The sequence below is a fragment of the Eleutherodactylus coqui genome, chromosome 7 (genome assembly GCF_035609145.1).
Source record: "Eleutherodactylus coqui strain aEleCoq1 chromosome 7, aEleCoq1.hap1, whole genome shotgun sequence".
Classification (NCBI taxonomy): Eukaryota; Metazoa; Chordata; class Amphibia; order Anura; family Eleutherodactylidae; genus Eleutherodactylus; species Eleutherodactylus coqui.
The window spans coordinates 214,883,325-214,898,424 of NC_089843.1; the positions used below are offsets into that span (position 1 = coordinate 214,883,325).

The following is a 15,100-nucleotide window of genomic DNA, read 5'->3' on the forward strand; positions in this document are numbered from 1 at the left end:
CCGTACAATAAAGCGGCGTTGTTTCTCCTCATAATCAGGTGTTTGCGTACATGCATCGCGGTGCCGCAATCACTCCGGGGTTTTGGTCTATAGTGTAGTGTATTACCTGGTACGGAACCATAGTGCAGGAGCCGTGTTGTCAGCCGGACTGCTGAGGTGGAGGGACGCGGCGTCTACATGCTTCTTCCGCCTCTGCAGGTCACAGGAGCATAGAGCAGGGAAGGATGTTGGCGGCCAGGTTGTTGCGGGGGGCTGCACAGAGGCGGCAGCAGCAGCTACCGGCACGGCTCACCTCCTCCTCCTCCGTCGTACACAGCGCAGGTACGTCCTCTTGTTTACCTGGGAGGCTTATATGGCATATTGGCTGCCAGCAGCAGAATAAGGGCTCATTCACACGGTTGTACAATACGCACTGAGTAGAATCCATGGATTTCAATGGGTTTGTTCACACGAGGTGCGCGGCGTGACGGCGTGCAAGAGCCTATTGCAATCAGTGGGCCTGTGTAAATGTGCAGGACGGATACAGGAAACCTGCGTATTCGCGGCGCCTGTATGCCAATTTGATTTTGTGCGCACAGATACACGCCGGAGCGGGCAGAAGCACGGCTCAGTCGTGCAAACATGAGGCCAAATTGCACTTACCCCATGTGAACAAGCCCTAAGGGGGCCTGATCCCCATTTGTAGCGCCTGTAGTCTGAGAAGTACTGAAGTAGAGCAGTAATCACACCGGCGGTCCCCGATCCTCCTTCAGGGACTCCCCTAGAGTTGTGTGTCCTTGTGCTGTGCTTGGGGGGGCACCGCCATGGACGGCACATGTTAGCGGAGCAGGTTCTATAGTCTCCAGCGGTGCTTCGGGGAGCCGCTAGGTTCATGGCTGTATGAGGACCGGAGCGCCGACTCTTCTAGTGAGATATCATGAAGGGTGGATGTACAGACCAGAATGCTGATGGCCGTTGGTGCCGTCAGACTGCACTTACTATGGATTGGATATCTTACTAATGGCTTTCTCTCTTCCCCCAGTGACCCCGGCGAGCGGCCCCGCTGTACATGAAGATATGGTAATGATGAAACTGTAACACCTACAACTTGGTTCCTGCTGGGCAGTACTTCACCCAGGAAGACCTTAACAACTGGGAGATGGTTGCTGGCTCACTTCTGATGCCCCCTGCAGACGGTCGGGTCGAGCGCACATAACACATTCTGACTAGAGATGAGCGAGCGTACTCGGATAAGCACTACTTGCTCGAGTAATTGGCTTTATCCAAGTATCGCTGTGCTCGTCCCTGAAGATTCGGGTGCCGCTGCGGCTGACAGGTGAGTTGCAGCGGGGAGCAGGGGAGAGCGGGCGGGAGAGAGGGAGAGAGAGATCTCCGCTCCGTTCCTCCCCGCTCTCCCCTGCAGCTCCCCGCTCCGTGCCGGCACCCGAATCTTCAGGGACGAGCACAGCGATACTCGGATAAAGCAAATTACTCGAGCGAGTAGTGCTTTTCCGAGTACGCTCGCTCATCTCTAGTTCTGACACATTTCATGTGCCTTTTTACCCCCTAAGCCCGGGTTCACACAGGGGGGGCTGATTTCCAGCGGGCGTTCCGCTACAGATCAGCCGCGGTAAGCCTGCCTCTAAACGCTCACCATTTGGTGTGTTTTTTATCGCAAATTCCTGTGCGGAATTCGCCCCCTCGTTTTTTTAAAGTCTTCATGCGGACCCTCTGCAGCAAATCTGCCCCGTTGCGCAAATACGCTGTGTTTGCACAGCTGAAATGCGCTTAAGCCGGCATATTTTACTCTCTCCCCCGTGTGCGCAAAAATCACAGATATGCAGGTTTTCAGCGTATGTCATGTGTCTTTACACAAGCCCAGTTCGTATGATGTAGAACATGCTGATTGAAATCAGTAGGGCTCTATTCACTGTGTATTACGCAATTTGCATGTACCCTGTTTCCCTGAAAATAAGACATAGCATGATTTTCCAGACTTTTTGAGGATGCAAAATGATTTTTCAGGCTTTTTGAGAATGCTTGAAATATAAGCCCTACTCCAAAATTAAGCCCTGCTAACAGGTAATTAAAAAAGTCAATTTAAATAGTGTCCAGGCAGCTATACATGTAAAAAAGTTAAACCTTTTTTGAACAAAAATTAATATAAGACACTGTCTTATTTTCGGGAAAACACGGTAATATGCAGTGCAAATATGGGAGATGGAGCAATACCTCTGCAGCGCCACCTATTGGAAGGCAGCATTCCTTCAAGCCAAGGTCAGACTTTTTATACGAGCCTTGTAACAATGACTGGGAATTAGCACAGCCAGACTCCATGTACATACAATATGGCCATGTGAATGAGCCTTAACGCTCATGTTGGATCCAGCGAGGAAGAGGGTTATACATTAAAACATGTTTTCCTGTCTTATGGAGCTTTAGTGAATTTAGCAAATAAAGCAATCGGCAAACCTTTTCCACCCAAGATGTGTGACCCTCCTGATAAATGTGCCAGCAGTCCTCCACCAGGATGGAAGGTGACCAGAGTGCTGGTTTCCCGTTGGTCGCGGGGCGCCGCTGCTCTCATCATCTTTCTGTACAGTTGAGGGTAATGATTAAGGTGATGACAGGGATCGCATTCATAAGCCAACTTGTGTCTTTAATTGCAGCCCCAGAAGATGGAGAATCCTTTTAAAGACCCTCCAAAGAGGTGCATCTTGTGCGGCATCACCGTAGATTACAAGAACACCCAGGTATGTATCTGCAGGTTTAGGGCCTGTCCGCACTGCTCTATTTTCTGTCCACATTCAGTTTGTATTTTTTAGACTAAATACAGACCCCTTGAATTAAAGGGGTTGTCCCGCGCCGAAACGGGTATTTTTTTTTCAACCCCCCCTCCCCCCCCCCCCCGTTCAGCGTGAGACAACCCCGATGCAGGGGTTAAAAAAGAACACCGGACAGCACTTACCTGAATCCCCGCGCTCCGGTGACTTCTTACTTACCTGCTGAAGATGGCCGCCGGGATCTTCTCCCTCGGTGGACCGCAGGGCTTCTGTGCGGTCCATTGCCGATTCCAGCCTCCTGATTGGCTGGAATCGGCACGTGACGGGGCGGAGCTACACGGAGCCCCATTGAGAAAAGGAGAGGACCCGGACTGCGCAAGCGCGTCTAATTTGGCCATTAGACGGCGAAAATTAGACGGCACCATGGAGACGAGGACGCTAGCAACGGAGCAGGTAAGTGAATAACTTTTGATAACTTCTGTATGGCTCATATTTAATGCACGATGTATATTACAAAGTGCATTAATATGGCCATACAGAAGTGTATAGACCCACTTGCTGCCGCGGGACAACCTCTTTAAGTCGGTGTATTCAGATGTGCGGCTTGATGCAGATATCCAGGCAGCGCCCGCTGGGGTACACTGATGCCCGAGCGGAAGCTGCTGCTCGCAATTGCAGGCGCAACTCTCATTGAAATCGATGGGAGCTGCTGTGCTAGTAACGGCTAGCTGGGGGTCCCATTGACTTCAATGAGAGCTGTGCCTGCAGTTCCAAGCACTGGCTGCTACTCGGGGCGCTGCCTGGATGACACCTTTTAGGCATTTTTTTTATTGTATTATGTCCTATGGGCCAAAACCGCTTATTGAAGACGTCTATGGGTGTGTTTATATAGAAAAAAGCCACAGTAAATACACAGTAGCATCCATATTCAATTTATTCTTTTGCGCACTCCGTTTTCTGGGGTTGTGGCATCACTTGGGTCAGCTTGCATCCGTGTTCACATGTAACACGCGTTCATTGAAAGCTATGGTTTTCACGGACCAGAATTGCATCCATCTTTGTGAATTAGCCCTTAATGCTATAGAGATGGAATAACTGGTGCATTAAAGGGTTATTCCCTGCCCACAGCCTAAAGAATAATTGCTGGGGCGCCCACTAATTCTAAGACTTGGACTCAAGTGTGGGCGGTAAAGGCCACGTGTGTGCCCATGCTTCGCTCCCATGGAGATGCCATAGCTAGCGGCGTGCTTGAACGTGGCTGCTTTCGGTGACACTACAGTTTGTACGCCACTACTAGTTAAAGGGATTCTGCCATCCGGCTCGTGCTGACCGGTCCACAGCGAAGCCTGTTGCTGCTGGGGGTGTTTGATCCTGGAATGCTGCAGCCTTTGATTGAGTGGCTTAAAGAATGACAGCTTTCACTATACCCAAGCGGGGAGAGGAGCTCTCAGTCTTCATGCTGCAGGCAGGGAGAGGCCGGCACGGCCCACCTCCTCTGAAACGCTGCAGTGGTTCAGAATAAAACGCCCACGGGGCGCAACAGGCTTCGCGGACCCCGGGTAATGCTGCCCCATAGCATGAACCTGATGACAGAATTCCTTCAAACACTTACCTGCACTTTCACGCTGGAGCGTTTGTGCGCCGTTGGCCACTTTCGGTTCATTCCGGCTGCAGGAGACCAGCCCATATAGCGCTCCATGGATCAGTCTTCAGCTGCCCAGAGGAACTGAAGGAGCACAAGCGCTCCAATGTGAAGGTGCTCTAACTATAAAACCAGTAGTCCATAGTACAGCCATTCAGGGTGTACAGTGTCCTCTGCTGGTAGTAAGATGCAAACATCCCCCTGTACTTCCCCGCATCAGTCTCCAGTAACCGTGATCAATGGAAGGCGAGAACAGTCCTTCTTCGATTGTTGCCGTTTGCTATCCCTGCTGAGATAGAGGGGGCCAGATGACGTCTGTCATCGCACAGCCTCCTGGATTTAGCACAAGGTGTTTCTCATAGAATGTTTCCTATTTGTTCATTAGCGGAGTGAATCGGGTCAAAGCAAAGGATTAGATATTTAGTGCCACATCTAGACTGCGGCTATCACATCACTACTAGTAACAATGAATTTAAGTCCATTGTACTGACATCCGCTGCTACTGTTGTGTCTCCTGCAGCTCCTTTCTCAGTTTATTTCGCCTCACACTGGTCGCATTTATGGAAGGCATATAACAGGTAGGTCAGCGGCTGTTACCCATCTCATATTCCCTATGCAACATTAGGAACTGTAGCATTAAAAGTTCCTGCACTGAGATGTACAAAGTTTTGTTTTTTTTTTCTCGTCATCGCCAAATATTTTCCCGTTGGTAACCCTGCATAGTGCTCATATCTGTCACAAGGTCTTGTTTCCTATCGGAACTTTAAAAAAAAAAAAGTAAATCAGTTTAAAAAAAGCTTATTTATTAAAAGAGGTAATAAAGCTTATAACCCCCTTTTGCCGTACTGCTAATAAAAACCCCAAAACACTTCGTATTGCTGCATCCGTAAAAGTCTGATCTGTCAAAGTAACCTGTTTACAACCAACACTGAACGTCTTCAGAAAAAACCAAAAACGCCAAAAATGGGGTTCTTTTTGGTCCCTTTATCTCCAAGAAAAAAAAGCAATCAAAAAGCTGTATGTACTCCAAAGAATGAGCCCTCGCACAACTATGGCAACGGAAAACTAAAGTTATGGCTGTCAAAAGATGGCAGCAGAAATTTTTTACAGATTCTTTAGAAAAATTAGTACAGCAAAAAACTGTATAGACTTGGTAGGAGAACCGCACCGACCCATAGAAGTAAAATCGCCGTTTTTGCTGCAGTGTGTACGCCATAGAAAGAAGACACCTTTTTGATACCTCCACAGATCGTGGAATTGTTTTTTTCCCCCCCATTTTACTGCACTTTAAGTTTTTCAGTACGTTATATGGTACTGGGGGAGAGGCAAAAATAGGAAAAACAAGAGCCACGTCCTTAAAGGGGTAAGCGGTGTCAGTTAGTAATACACTTGGTTGTGTGCCAGATCAGGAATTGCAGAAGTGTAGCAGACCTCAGACGTTCCTTATTTTGAGGTCTGTCACTCTGAACAGACCGGTAGCCCTGCGTCCAGCACTATTCTCCCACAGCGTGGTGGCGTTCTCCGGCACATGTGAATATAGCCTTACCCTTGCAGTATTTTCCTTACAGGCTTGTGCAGTCTGAAACAAAAGGCAATCTCAAAAGCCATTAAAAGGGCCACCATTATGGGTAAGATGTGGCTTAGTTATGTCCGTGTTGATTTGGTTATATTCTGGACACTAACTGTTGTTTGTCTTCCAGGGTTCATGCCGGCCACATACAAGGACCCTGCCTTCCTCAAAGACCCCAAAATTTGTGAAGTGTGAAAAAAAAAAAAAGTCTTGTAAATAAAGGGATTGTTTTTCCAACACTTGTGAATGTTTATTGAATGGAGCCGATGTAAGCTAAACCTTTCTGACAGCCTCTCTTTATACGTCAGTGCCTGCGAAGGCAAACGGACTGATCCTGCATTGTGAGATGGAATGTAGCTAGAGAGGAAACCCGCAACCGTATCAATCACCTCAGTATATTTGGGTTCTAAAAACAGAAAAACGGAAGGGTAAAACCCTCCGACCCTGAGCAGAGACGTCCTTACATCTCATCAACCGCGTGCACTTGTGATACACTAAGTCCTTAAAACGTCGGGGACTGTGTACAGGCGAAGTCTACTTTCAGGCGCTCCGAATCATCCGTTTCGGTGCCACTAGTGAACAGTATTCGGTCGTCGGTACTGTTCTGGCGGGAGGCGGCTCTTGTCTTCATTCTCAACAAGTTAGCCTTTTTCTGTGGTCTTTTGCGCTTGCCCGCTTTCTGCATAGAGACTTCTGGGAGGTCACTTGGTTGTACTTGTAGAGTAAGATTACTTAGGTCATAGTTCTTATGGCTGGCACTGCAGCTGTGCGGTATTGTCTCCCCATTCACAGACAGGGACGATGACTGCAGAACAGCAGAATGAGGGAAGAACTTGCGCAACGCCTGACACAGGAATCCATTTTCTTCAGGCGTTGGAGATGTTTTCTTCCCTGAAATAAAAAGGTAAATTTTAAGTCTGCTGCTGGAGCACATGGGGAAATAAAGCATTATACACTGACATGCCAAAAGTCATGGGATAGCAGCATGTAAATTAAGACAGTTTAGGGTCATGCACATACTTATAAATTGTGAGGTCGAACACGGGCCAGCGTGCACATGGCAAGGGGCCATAAATTACCAGAGTTTGAGGCGGCATGCTGGTGGATGGGACACTTCATTTCCAAAGTTGTCTTGGCATTTAATCTTCCCCTATCTAGTTTCATGTGTCCTGGGAATGTCACAGAAGGCTTTACCATCCACCAGGGACAGTGCCGTAGCCATCCAGGAATCATGACTGGCTAGAATGGTCGGTGCAAACAAACAAGCGACTGACAAATCGCATTCAATGCAGGTCAGTGGGATATGGGAACAGAAGACCCACCAGAGTGCCTCCGTTTACGCATTACTGGGAAACTCAAGTTACCCGTAGGCAGCAAAAACTAATATTTGTGACTCCCACAAGGTTAAAACACAATTCTTAAAAAAAATTTTCACCTAAACAAGATAAAGAGCCAAGACCATTGCTGGCAGGAGACTAGTCCATTATAGACATACTTTGACAACTTCTGAGGGTGGGATTTTGTTTTCGGTTTTGGTGCAAAAGTCATCCTGCAGTTCCATCTGAAGCAGGTATGCAGGTGATTAGCTGAATGGTCTTATCACCGTAGACCCTAAAAGTGGTTCCCCCCCTTGTCCTATAAGAGGTTCTCTGAGGCCCCTTGTGTGTAGTGACCTTTTTCGCTTGTAGAGCTTGTTGGCCACTAGACGCCTCTACGATGCAAAGAAGAGATTTCACCCCGTTACCAGAGTCTGAGAGGGGCGCGTTATTGGGATGTGAGAAGCTGGAGGGCCGTATCGATGAATGGTCCCCCACCGGCCGTTCTGACCAGACTGTTAGGAGGTGCTGGGACCAGTGGATGTGTGAGGGCACACAAGGTGACCGGGCTCAGGACGTCCCCTGTAGACCACCAGTAGAGAGGAGCATCTGACCAGCCTGTTAGGAGATGTTGAGACCAGTGGATGTGTGAGGGCACACAAGGTGACCGGACTCAGGACGTCCCCTGTAGACCACCAGTAGAGAGGAGCATCTGACCAGCCTGTTAGGAGATGTTGGGACCAGTGGATGTGTGAGGGCACACAAGGTGACTGGGCTCAGGACGCCCCCTACAGGCCATCAGTAGAGAGGAGCGTCTGACCAGACTGTTAGGAGGTGTTGGGACCAGTGGATGGGGGCACACAAAGTGACCGGGCTCAGGACGCCCCCTACAGACCACCAGTAGAGAGGAGCATCTGACCAGCCTGTTAGGAGATGTTGAGACCAGTGGATGTGTGAGGGCACACAAGGTGACTGGGCTCAGGACGCCCCCTACAGGCCACCATTAGAGGTGAGCGTCTGACCAGACTGTTAGGAGACGCTGGGAGCAGTGGATGTGTGAGGGCACACAAGGTGACCGGGCTCAGGACGCCCCCTACAGACCACCAGTAGAGAGGACCGTCTGACCAGACTGTTAGGAGGTGTTGGGACCAGTGGATGTGTGAGGGCACACAAGGTGACCGGGCTCAGGACGCCCCCCTACAGACCACCAGTAGAGAGGAGCGTCTGACCAAACTGTTAGGAGGGGTTGGGACCAGTGGATGGGGGCACACAAGGTGACCGGGCTCAGGACGCTCCCTGTAGACCACCAATAGAGAGGAGCTTCTGACCACCCAAGCAACTCAAACTGTTTCATTATCTACCATACAGAGACAGGTGGCGCCATCATTGCAGGCCCCTGTGTCTGTCTGAATAGTTTCCAGATGCTTGGTTGAAGGATATTTGGTCTCACGACACCCATTACACATACTGGCTTTGACACCCACCTTTGCCCCAGTGTGCAGTGGTATCATGAATGGCAAACTTGGACTGCTCCAGGGAGAAACTACGTAGTCTTCAGCGACAAATCCAGTTTTAGTTTGGGCACGGCCGACGGCATTTGTGTCTGGAGCCCCCGCAGTGAGCGCCTCAATCCTGCCTTTGGTATGGAGCAGCACACTGTGCCCCTGCTCCCCTCCTGCGCTGGTCTAGGGGAGAGGGGTCATCACATATGACACCCAGTCACCCCTAGTAGTGGCATGAGGGACAATGCCAGCTCAGCGATATGTTCAGGACGTCCTGAAGCCACGTGTTCCTCTCATGACGGCTTCCAAGAGGCAGCAGGATAACGCTTGGCTGAACACACAAGGTGGTCACAGGAGCCCCCACAACATTGTCACACTTCCATAGCTCCCCGGTCGCCAGACCTATCACTGATAGAACATGAATGGGACCATCGGGAAGGTCAACTTCAACAGCGTACAAGTTTGCATGAGCTAGAGGCTCAGTTACAGCAAATAGTGTGCGATATACTGCAGGATACCAGACAGAACATGTATGCCTCCGTGCCCGCCTACCATGTTTCCACAAAAATAAGACACTGTCTTATATTCATTTTTGCTCCAAAAGAGGCACAGTGTCTTACAATACTGACCTAGCAGCTGGCGTTCGTTTTGCTCGCCTTGATCTCCAGTGCTGCCGTGTTCTCCTGAACGCGGACAGAGCATTTCTTCCTGCTAGCGGGGTTTGAATACCTCCCCCTTCCTCCAGCAAGCTAATGCACTGATTGACGGCAGTGCTCGATTAACCAATCGTAGCCATCCCAGTGCGAGTAACCCTGAACATCGTCTACTAGGTAAGTATTTGTTTCATGTAGTCTAGCTAGGGCTTATTTTTGGGGGAGGGCTTACAGTTCAATGGTCTGGTGAAAAAACTGGCATGTCCTATTTCTCTCCATTTCACAAACAAGAAACAGGAAATGCTGAGACGTGAGAGTACACATATCGTGGCTTTCACAGCGCAACTCCGCAGAAATGTACAGTACAATGAAAGTGAATGGGACTTTAACAAAGCCCGTTCACTGACAGCAGGAGGGGGGGAGGGGGGGGGGGTAATTAGCAGAAGAGATTCATGCAGGTATTGATTTAAATACTTTTAAGAACCAGTGCCAACTAAATATTGAATACCATATTATTACCTTCTTTACAAAACTGACGCTTCTCGGTGATCTGCATCTTCAGTCGGTTGACTTGCTGTAAGAGTTTTTCTACAGAGCTCTCACTTTCTGCCACCCGACTACAAGTTTCCTGGATAGGAGAAGATGACAGAAAATTCTAAATGCCCGGGTGCCGATGAAGGCGGGTTTCCTATGGCTGGAAACACAATAAAATAACGTACAATACTGCGCACAAGTTTTAAGCAGGAGTGGAAAAGAATGCCGCCTCGTCCGAATGCTTTGCCAATTAGAAGCGTTAATAGTTTGTCAATTAACAAAATGTAAAGTCACTGAACAAGAGAGAAAGATCTAAATAAATGAATATTTGGTGTGACCGCCCTTCGCCTTCTTCCTGGCACACTTGAACAAGGTCAGGGGTCTTATAGGATTATAGACAGGTGTATGATTAACCAATTAAACCAAACAGGTGAGAACATAGTATATTCGGCCAATTTAGCCCATGTGGGGGGGGGGGGGGAAATGGCAGTCAGAATAATCCCTGGATCAACGTTTGAAAGTTACTTCCTGACTTCAAGACCCGAATCAACAACCCTGCTGGTCACCTAATGTCTGTATTCTGTAATATCGTAGCGCTCTAGAAAGCCATCTAGTCCCCTCCTAAACTTCTCATGGATTCTACCATCACCACTTCCTCAGGCAGAGAGTTCCACAGCCTCACTGCTCTTACAGTAAAGAACCCCCTTCTATGTTGGTGATGAAACCTACTTTCCTCTAGACGTAGCGGATGTCCTCTTGTTACGGTCACAGTCCTGGGTGTAAACAGATCTTGGGAGAGATCCATGTGTTGTCCCTTCATGTATTTATACAGAGTTATTTGATCACCCCATAGCCTTCTTTTTTTCCAGGGTAAATAGTCCCAATTTTGATGCCTCTCTGGGTATTCCAGTCCTCCCATTCCCTTTATTAATTTAGTTGCCCTTCTTTGACCCCCTCCAGTACTGTAACATCATTCCTGGGCACCGGTGACCAGAACTGTACACAGTATTCCATGTGAGGCCTGACAAGTGCCTTATATAGTGGGAGGATAATGTTCTCATCCCTGTGTCTCTTTTAATGCTCCCCAAGACTTTATTTGCCTTTGCAGCAGCTGACTGGCATTGGTTACTCCAGTTTAGTCTACTATCCACTAGTACCCCCAGGTCTTTATCTATGTCACGTTTCCCTAGCAGTACCCCATTTAGTGTATATTGGTGACATCCGTTTCTTCGGTCCATGTGCATAACCTTACATTTATCAAATTTGAACTTAATTTTCCATTTTCAACCCAAACCCACAGTTTATCTAGGTCCATTTGCAGCCGTACATTATCCTCCGTTGTATTATTTTCATATGTAGGTTAAAATACAGTCATTAACTGAAATAGCTGTGCAGGTAGCGTAAAACTGCAGTACAATAATGTGCGTCTGCAGGCAGCAGGGAAGCATGGTGGAGAGCGGTAGAATAATGTGCGTCTGCAGGCAGCAGGGAAGCATGGTGGAGAGCGGTAGAATAATGTGTGTCTGCAGGCAGCAGTGAAGCATGGTGGAGAGCGGTACAATAATGTGCGTCTGCAGGCAGCAGGGAAGCATGGTGGAGAGCGGTATAATAATGAGTGTCTGCAGGCAGCAGGGAAGCATGATGAAGAGCGGTACAATAATGTGCGTCTGCAGGCAGCAGGGAAGCATGGTGGAGAGCGGTACAATAATGTGCGTCTGCAGGCAGCAGGGAAGCATGGTGGAGAGCAGTACAATAATGTGTGTCTGCAGGCAGCAGTGAAGCATGGTGGAGAGCAGTACAATAATGTGCGTCTGCAGGCAGCAGGGAAGCATGATGAAGAGCGGTACAATAATGAGCGTCTGCAGGTAGCAGTGAAGCATGGTGGAGAGCGGTATAATAATGTGTGTCTGCAGGCAGCAGTGAAGCATGGTGGAGAGCGGTATAATAATGAGTGTCTGCAGGTAGCAGTGAAGCATGGTGGAGAGCGGTACAATAATGAGTGTCTGCAGGTAGCAGTGAAGCATGGTGGAGAGCAGTACAATAATGTGTGTCTGCAGGCAGCAGTGAAGCATGATGGAGAGCGGTACAATAATGAGTGTCTGCAGGTAGCAGTGAAGCAGGGTGGAGAGCGGTACAATAATGTGTGTCTGCAGGCAGCAGTGAAGCATGGTGGAGAGCGGTACAATAAAGAGTGTCTGCAGCCAGCAGTGAAGCATGGTGGAGAGCAGTACAATAATGAGTGTCTGCAGGCAGCAGTGAAGCATGGTGGAGAGCAGTACAATAATGAGTGTCTGCAGCCAGCAGTAAAGCATGATGGAGAGCAGTACAATAATGAGTGCCTGCAGGCGGCAGTAAAGTATGGTGGAGAGCGGTACAATAGGGAGTGTCTGCAGGCAGCTGTGAAGTATGGTGGAGAGCGGTACAATAGGGAGTGTCTGCAGGCAGCTGTGAAGCATGGTGGAGAGCAGTACAATAATGAGTGTCTGCAGGCAGCAGTGAAGCATGGTGGAGAGCAGTACAATAATGAGTGTCTGCAGCCAGCAGTAAAGCATGATGGAGAGCAGTACAATAATGAGTGCCTGCAGGCGGCAGTAAAGTATGGTGGAGAGCGGTACAATAGGGAGTGTCTGCAGGCAGCTGTGAAGTATGGTGGAGAGCGGTACAATAGGGAGTGTCTGCAGGCAGCTGTGAAGCATGGTGGAGAGCGGTACAATAATGAGTGTCTGCAGGTAGCAGTGAAGCAGGGTGGAGAGCGGTACAATAATGTGTGTCTGCAGGCAGCAGTGAAGCATGGTGGAGAGCGGTACAATAAAGAGTGTCTGCAGGTAGCAGTGAAGCATGGTGGAGAGCGGTACAATAATGAGTGTCTGCAGGTAGCAGTGAAGCATGGTGGAGAGCAGTACAATAATGTGTGTCTGCAGGCAGCAGTGAAGCATGATGGAGAGCGGTACAATAATGAGTGTCTGCAGGTAGCAGTGAAGCAGGGTGGAGAGCGGTACAATAATGTGTGTCTGCAGGCAGCAGTGAAGCATGGTGGAGAGCGGTACAATAAAGAGTGTCTGCAGCCAGCAGTGAAGCATGGTGGAGAGCAGTACAATAATGAGTGTCTGCAGGCAGCAGTGAAGCATGGTGGAGAGCAGTACAATAATGAGTGTCTGCAGCCAGCAGTAAAGCATGATGGAGAGCAGTACAATAATGAGTGCCTGCAGGCGGCAGTAAAGTATGGTGGAGAGCGGTACAATAGGGAGTGTCTGCAGGCAGCTGTGAAGTATGGTGGAGAGCGGTACAATAGGGAGTGTCTGCAGGCAGCTGTGAAGCATGGTGGAGAGCGGTACAATAATGAGTGTCTGCAGGTAGCAGTGAAGCAGGGTGGAGAGCGGTACAATAATGTGTGTCTGCAGGCAGCAGTGAAGCATGGTGGAGAGCGGTACAATAAAGAGTGTCTGCAGGTAGCAGTGAAGCATGGTGGAGAGCGGTACAATAATGAGTGTCTGCAGGTAGCAGTGAAGCATGGTGGAGAGCAGTACAATAATGTGTGTCTGCAGGCAGCAGTGAAGCATGATGGAGAGCGGTACAATAATGAGTGTCTGCAGGTAGCAGTGAAGCAGGGTGGAGAGCGGTACAATAATGTGTGTCTGCAGGCAGCAGTGAAGCATGGTGGAGAGCGGTACAATAAAGAGTGTCTGCAGCCAGCAGTGAAGCATGGTGGAGAGCAGTACAATAATGAGTGTCTGCAGGCAGCAGTGAAGCATGGTGGAGAGCAGTACAATAATGAGTGTCTGCAGCCAGCAGTAAAGCATGATGGAGAGCAGTACAATAATGAGTGCCTGCAGGCGGCAGTAAAGTATGGTGGAGAGCGGTACAATAGGGAGTGTCTGCAGGCAGCTGTGAAGTATGGTGGAGAGCGGTACAATAGGGAGTGTCTGCAGGCAGCTGTGAAGCATGGTGGAGAGCGGTACAATAATGAGTGTCTGCAGGTAGCAGTGAAGCAGGGTGGAGAGCGGTACAATAATGTGTGTCTGCAGGCAGCAGTGAAGCATGGTGGAGAGCGGTACAATAAAGAGTGTCTGCAGCCAGCAGTGAAGCATGGTGGAGAGCAGTACAATAATGAGTGTCTGCAGGCAGCAGTGAAGCATGGTGGAGAGCAGTACAATAATGAGTGTCTGCAGCCAGCAGTAAAGCATGATGGAGAGCAGTACAATAATGAGTGCCTGCAGGCGGCAGTAAAGTATGGTGGAGAGCGGTACAATAGGGAGTGTCTGCAGGCGGCAGTAAAGCATGGTGGAGAGCGGTACAATAATGAGTGCCTGCAGGCAGCTGTGAAGCATGGTGGAGAGCAGTACAATAATGAGTGCCTGCAGGCGGCAGTAAAGCATGGTGGAGAGCGGTACAATAATGAGTGCCTGCAGGCAGCTGTGAAGCACAGATTAATGGTGTCCTCAATGCTGGGAAACACAGGCAGATACCTAGCCATCATGCAATACCATCACAGAGGTGTCTGATTGACTCCAAATTTATTCTGCAGCAAGACAACAACCCCAAACAAAGTCAATGCTATTAAGAACCATCTTCAGCTTTAAGAAGAACAAGGAGTCCTGGAAGTGATGATCTGGCGCCACAGAGCCCTAATCTCAATAACAGGGTCTGTTTGGGATTACTTGAAGAGACACACAGACTTAAGCGAGCCGACATTCACAGATCTGTGGTTAGTTCTCCAAGATCTTTTGAAAAAACAAAAAAAACACTCTGCTAAGCACCTTCAAACACTGCGTGCAAGTGGATCTAGAAGAATTAACCCCTTGAGTGGCACGCCCGGAAAATTTCCGGGGCCGAGCTCCACTGCTCATAGCGATACTGCCCGGAAGATTTCCGGGCTATGTATCACTATGGGAGCTGCAGAGCACAATGCCACAAGCTGTGACAGTGTGCTCTGCCTGCACAGTCTCACACAGAGCAGTGCAAGGGCTTTGAAAAACCAGCAGAAGATATTGCCGATATGTCGGCAACCTCCTGCACTGGTTTGTTTACAGGTTGCCATAGAGACCATCGGCTTGTCAGAAGCAAGCCGATGGTCTCTGTGGCAGGGAGAACTTGGTGTTTGGCTGTCAGAGGACAGCTAGG

The 15,100-nt window shown here is 49.1% G+C and overlaps 2 protein-coding genes across 3 annotated transcripts in view; one reads left to right on the forward strand and one right to left on the reverse strand.

The window, feature by feature from the left end:
- MRPS18C (mitochondrial ribosomal protein S18C) lies at positions 1-6,213 on the forward strand. The gene is made up of 6 exons (XM_066574355.1): positions 1-321; positions 1,022-1,059; positions 2,649-2,732; positions 4,925-4,982; positions 5,973-6,032; positions 6,105-6,213. The coding sequence occupies exons 1-6, from the start codon at positions 225-227 to the stop codon at positions 6,167-6,169; spliced, it is 402 nt and encodes a 133-aa protein (XP_066430452.1). The 5' UTR covers positions 1-224; the 3' UTR covers positions 6,170-6,213.
- Positions 5,191-15,100, reverse strand: part of ABRAXAS1 (abraxas 1, BRCA1 A complex subunit) — a 27,349-nt gene continuing 17,439 nt past the window's right edge. For both annotated transcript variants that reach the window (XM_066574354.1, XM_066574352.1), the window contains 2 exons: positions 9,965-10,073; positions 5,191-6,865 (listed from right to left, as the gene is read on the reverse strand). In XM_066574354.1, the coding sequence (XP_066430451.1) occupies positions 6,477-6,865; positions 9,965-10,073 (498 nt within the window). In that variant the 3' untranslated portion in view covers positions 5,191-6,476. The remainder of the gene's footprint in view (positions 6,866-9,964; positions 10,074-15,100) is intronic.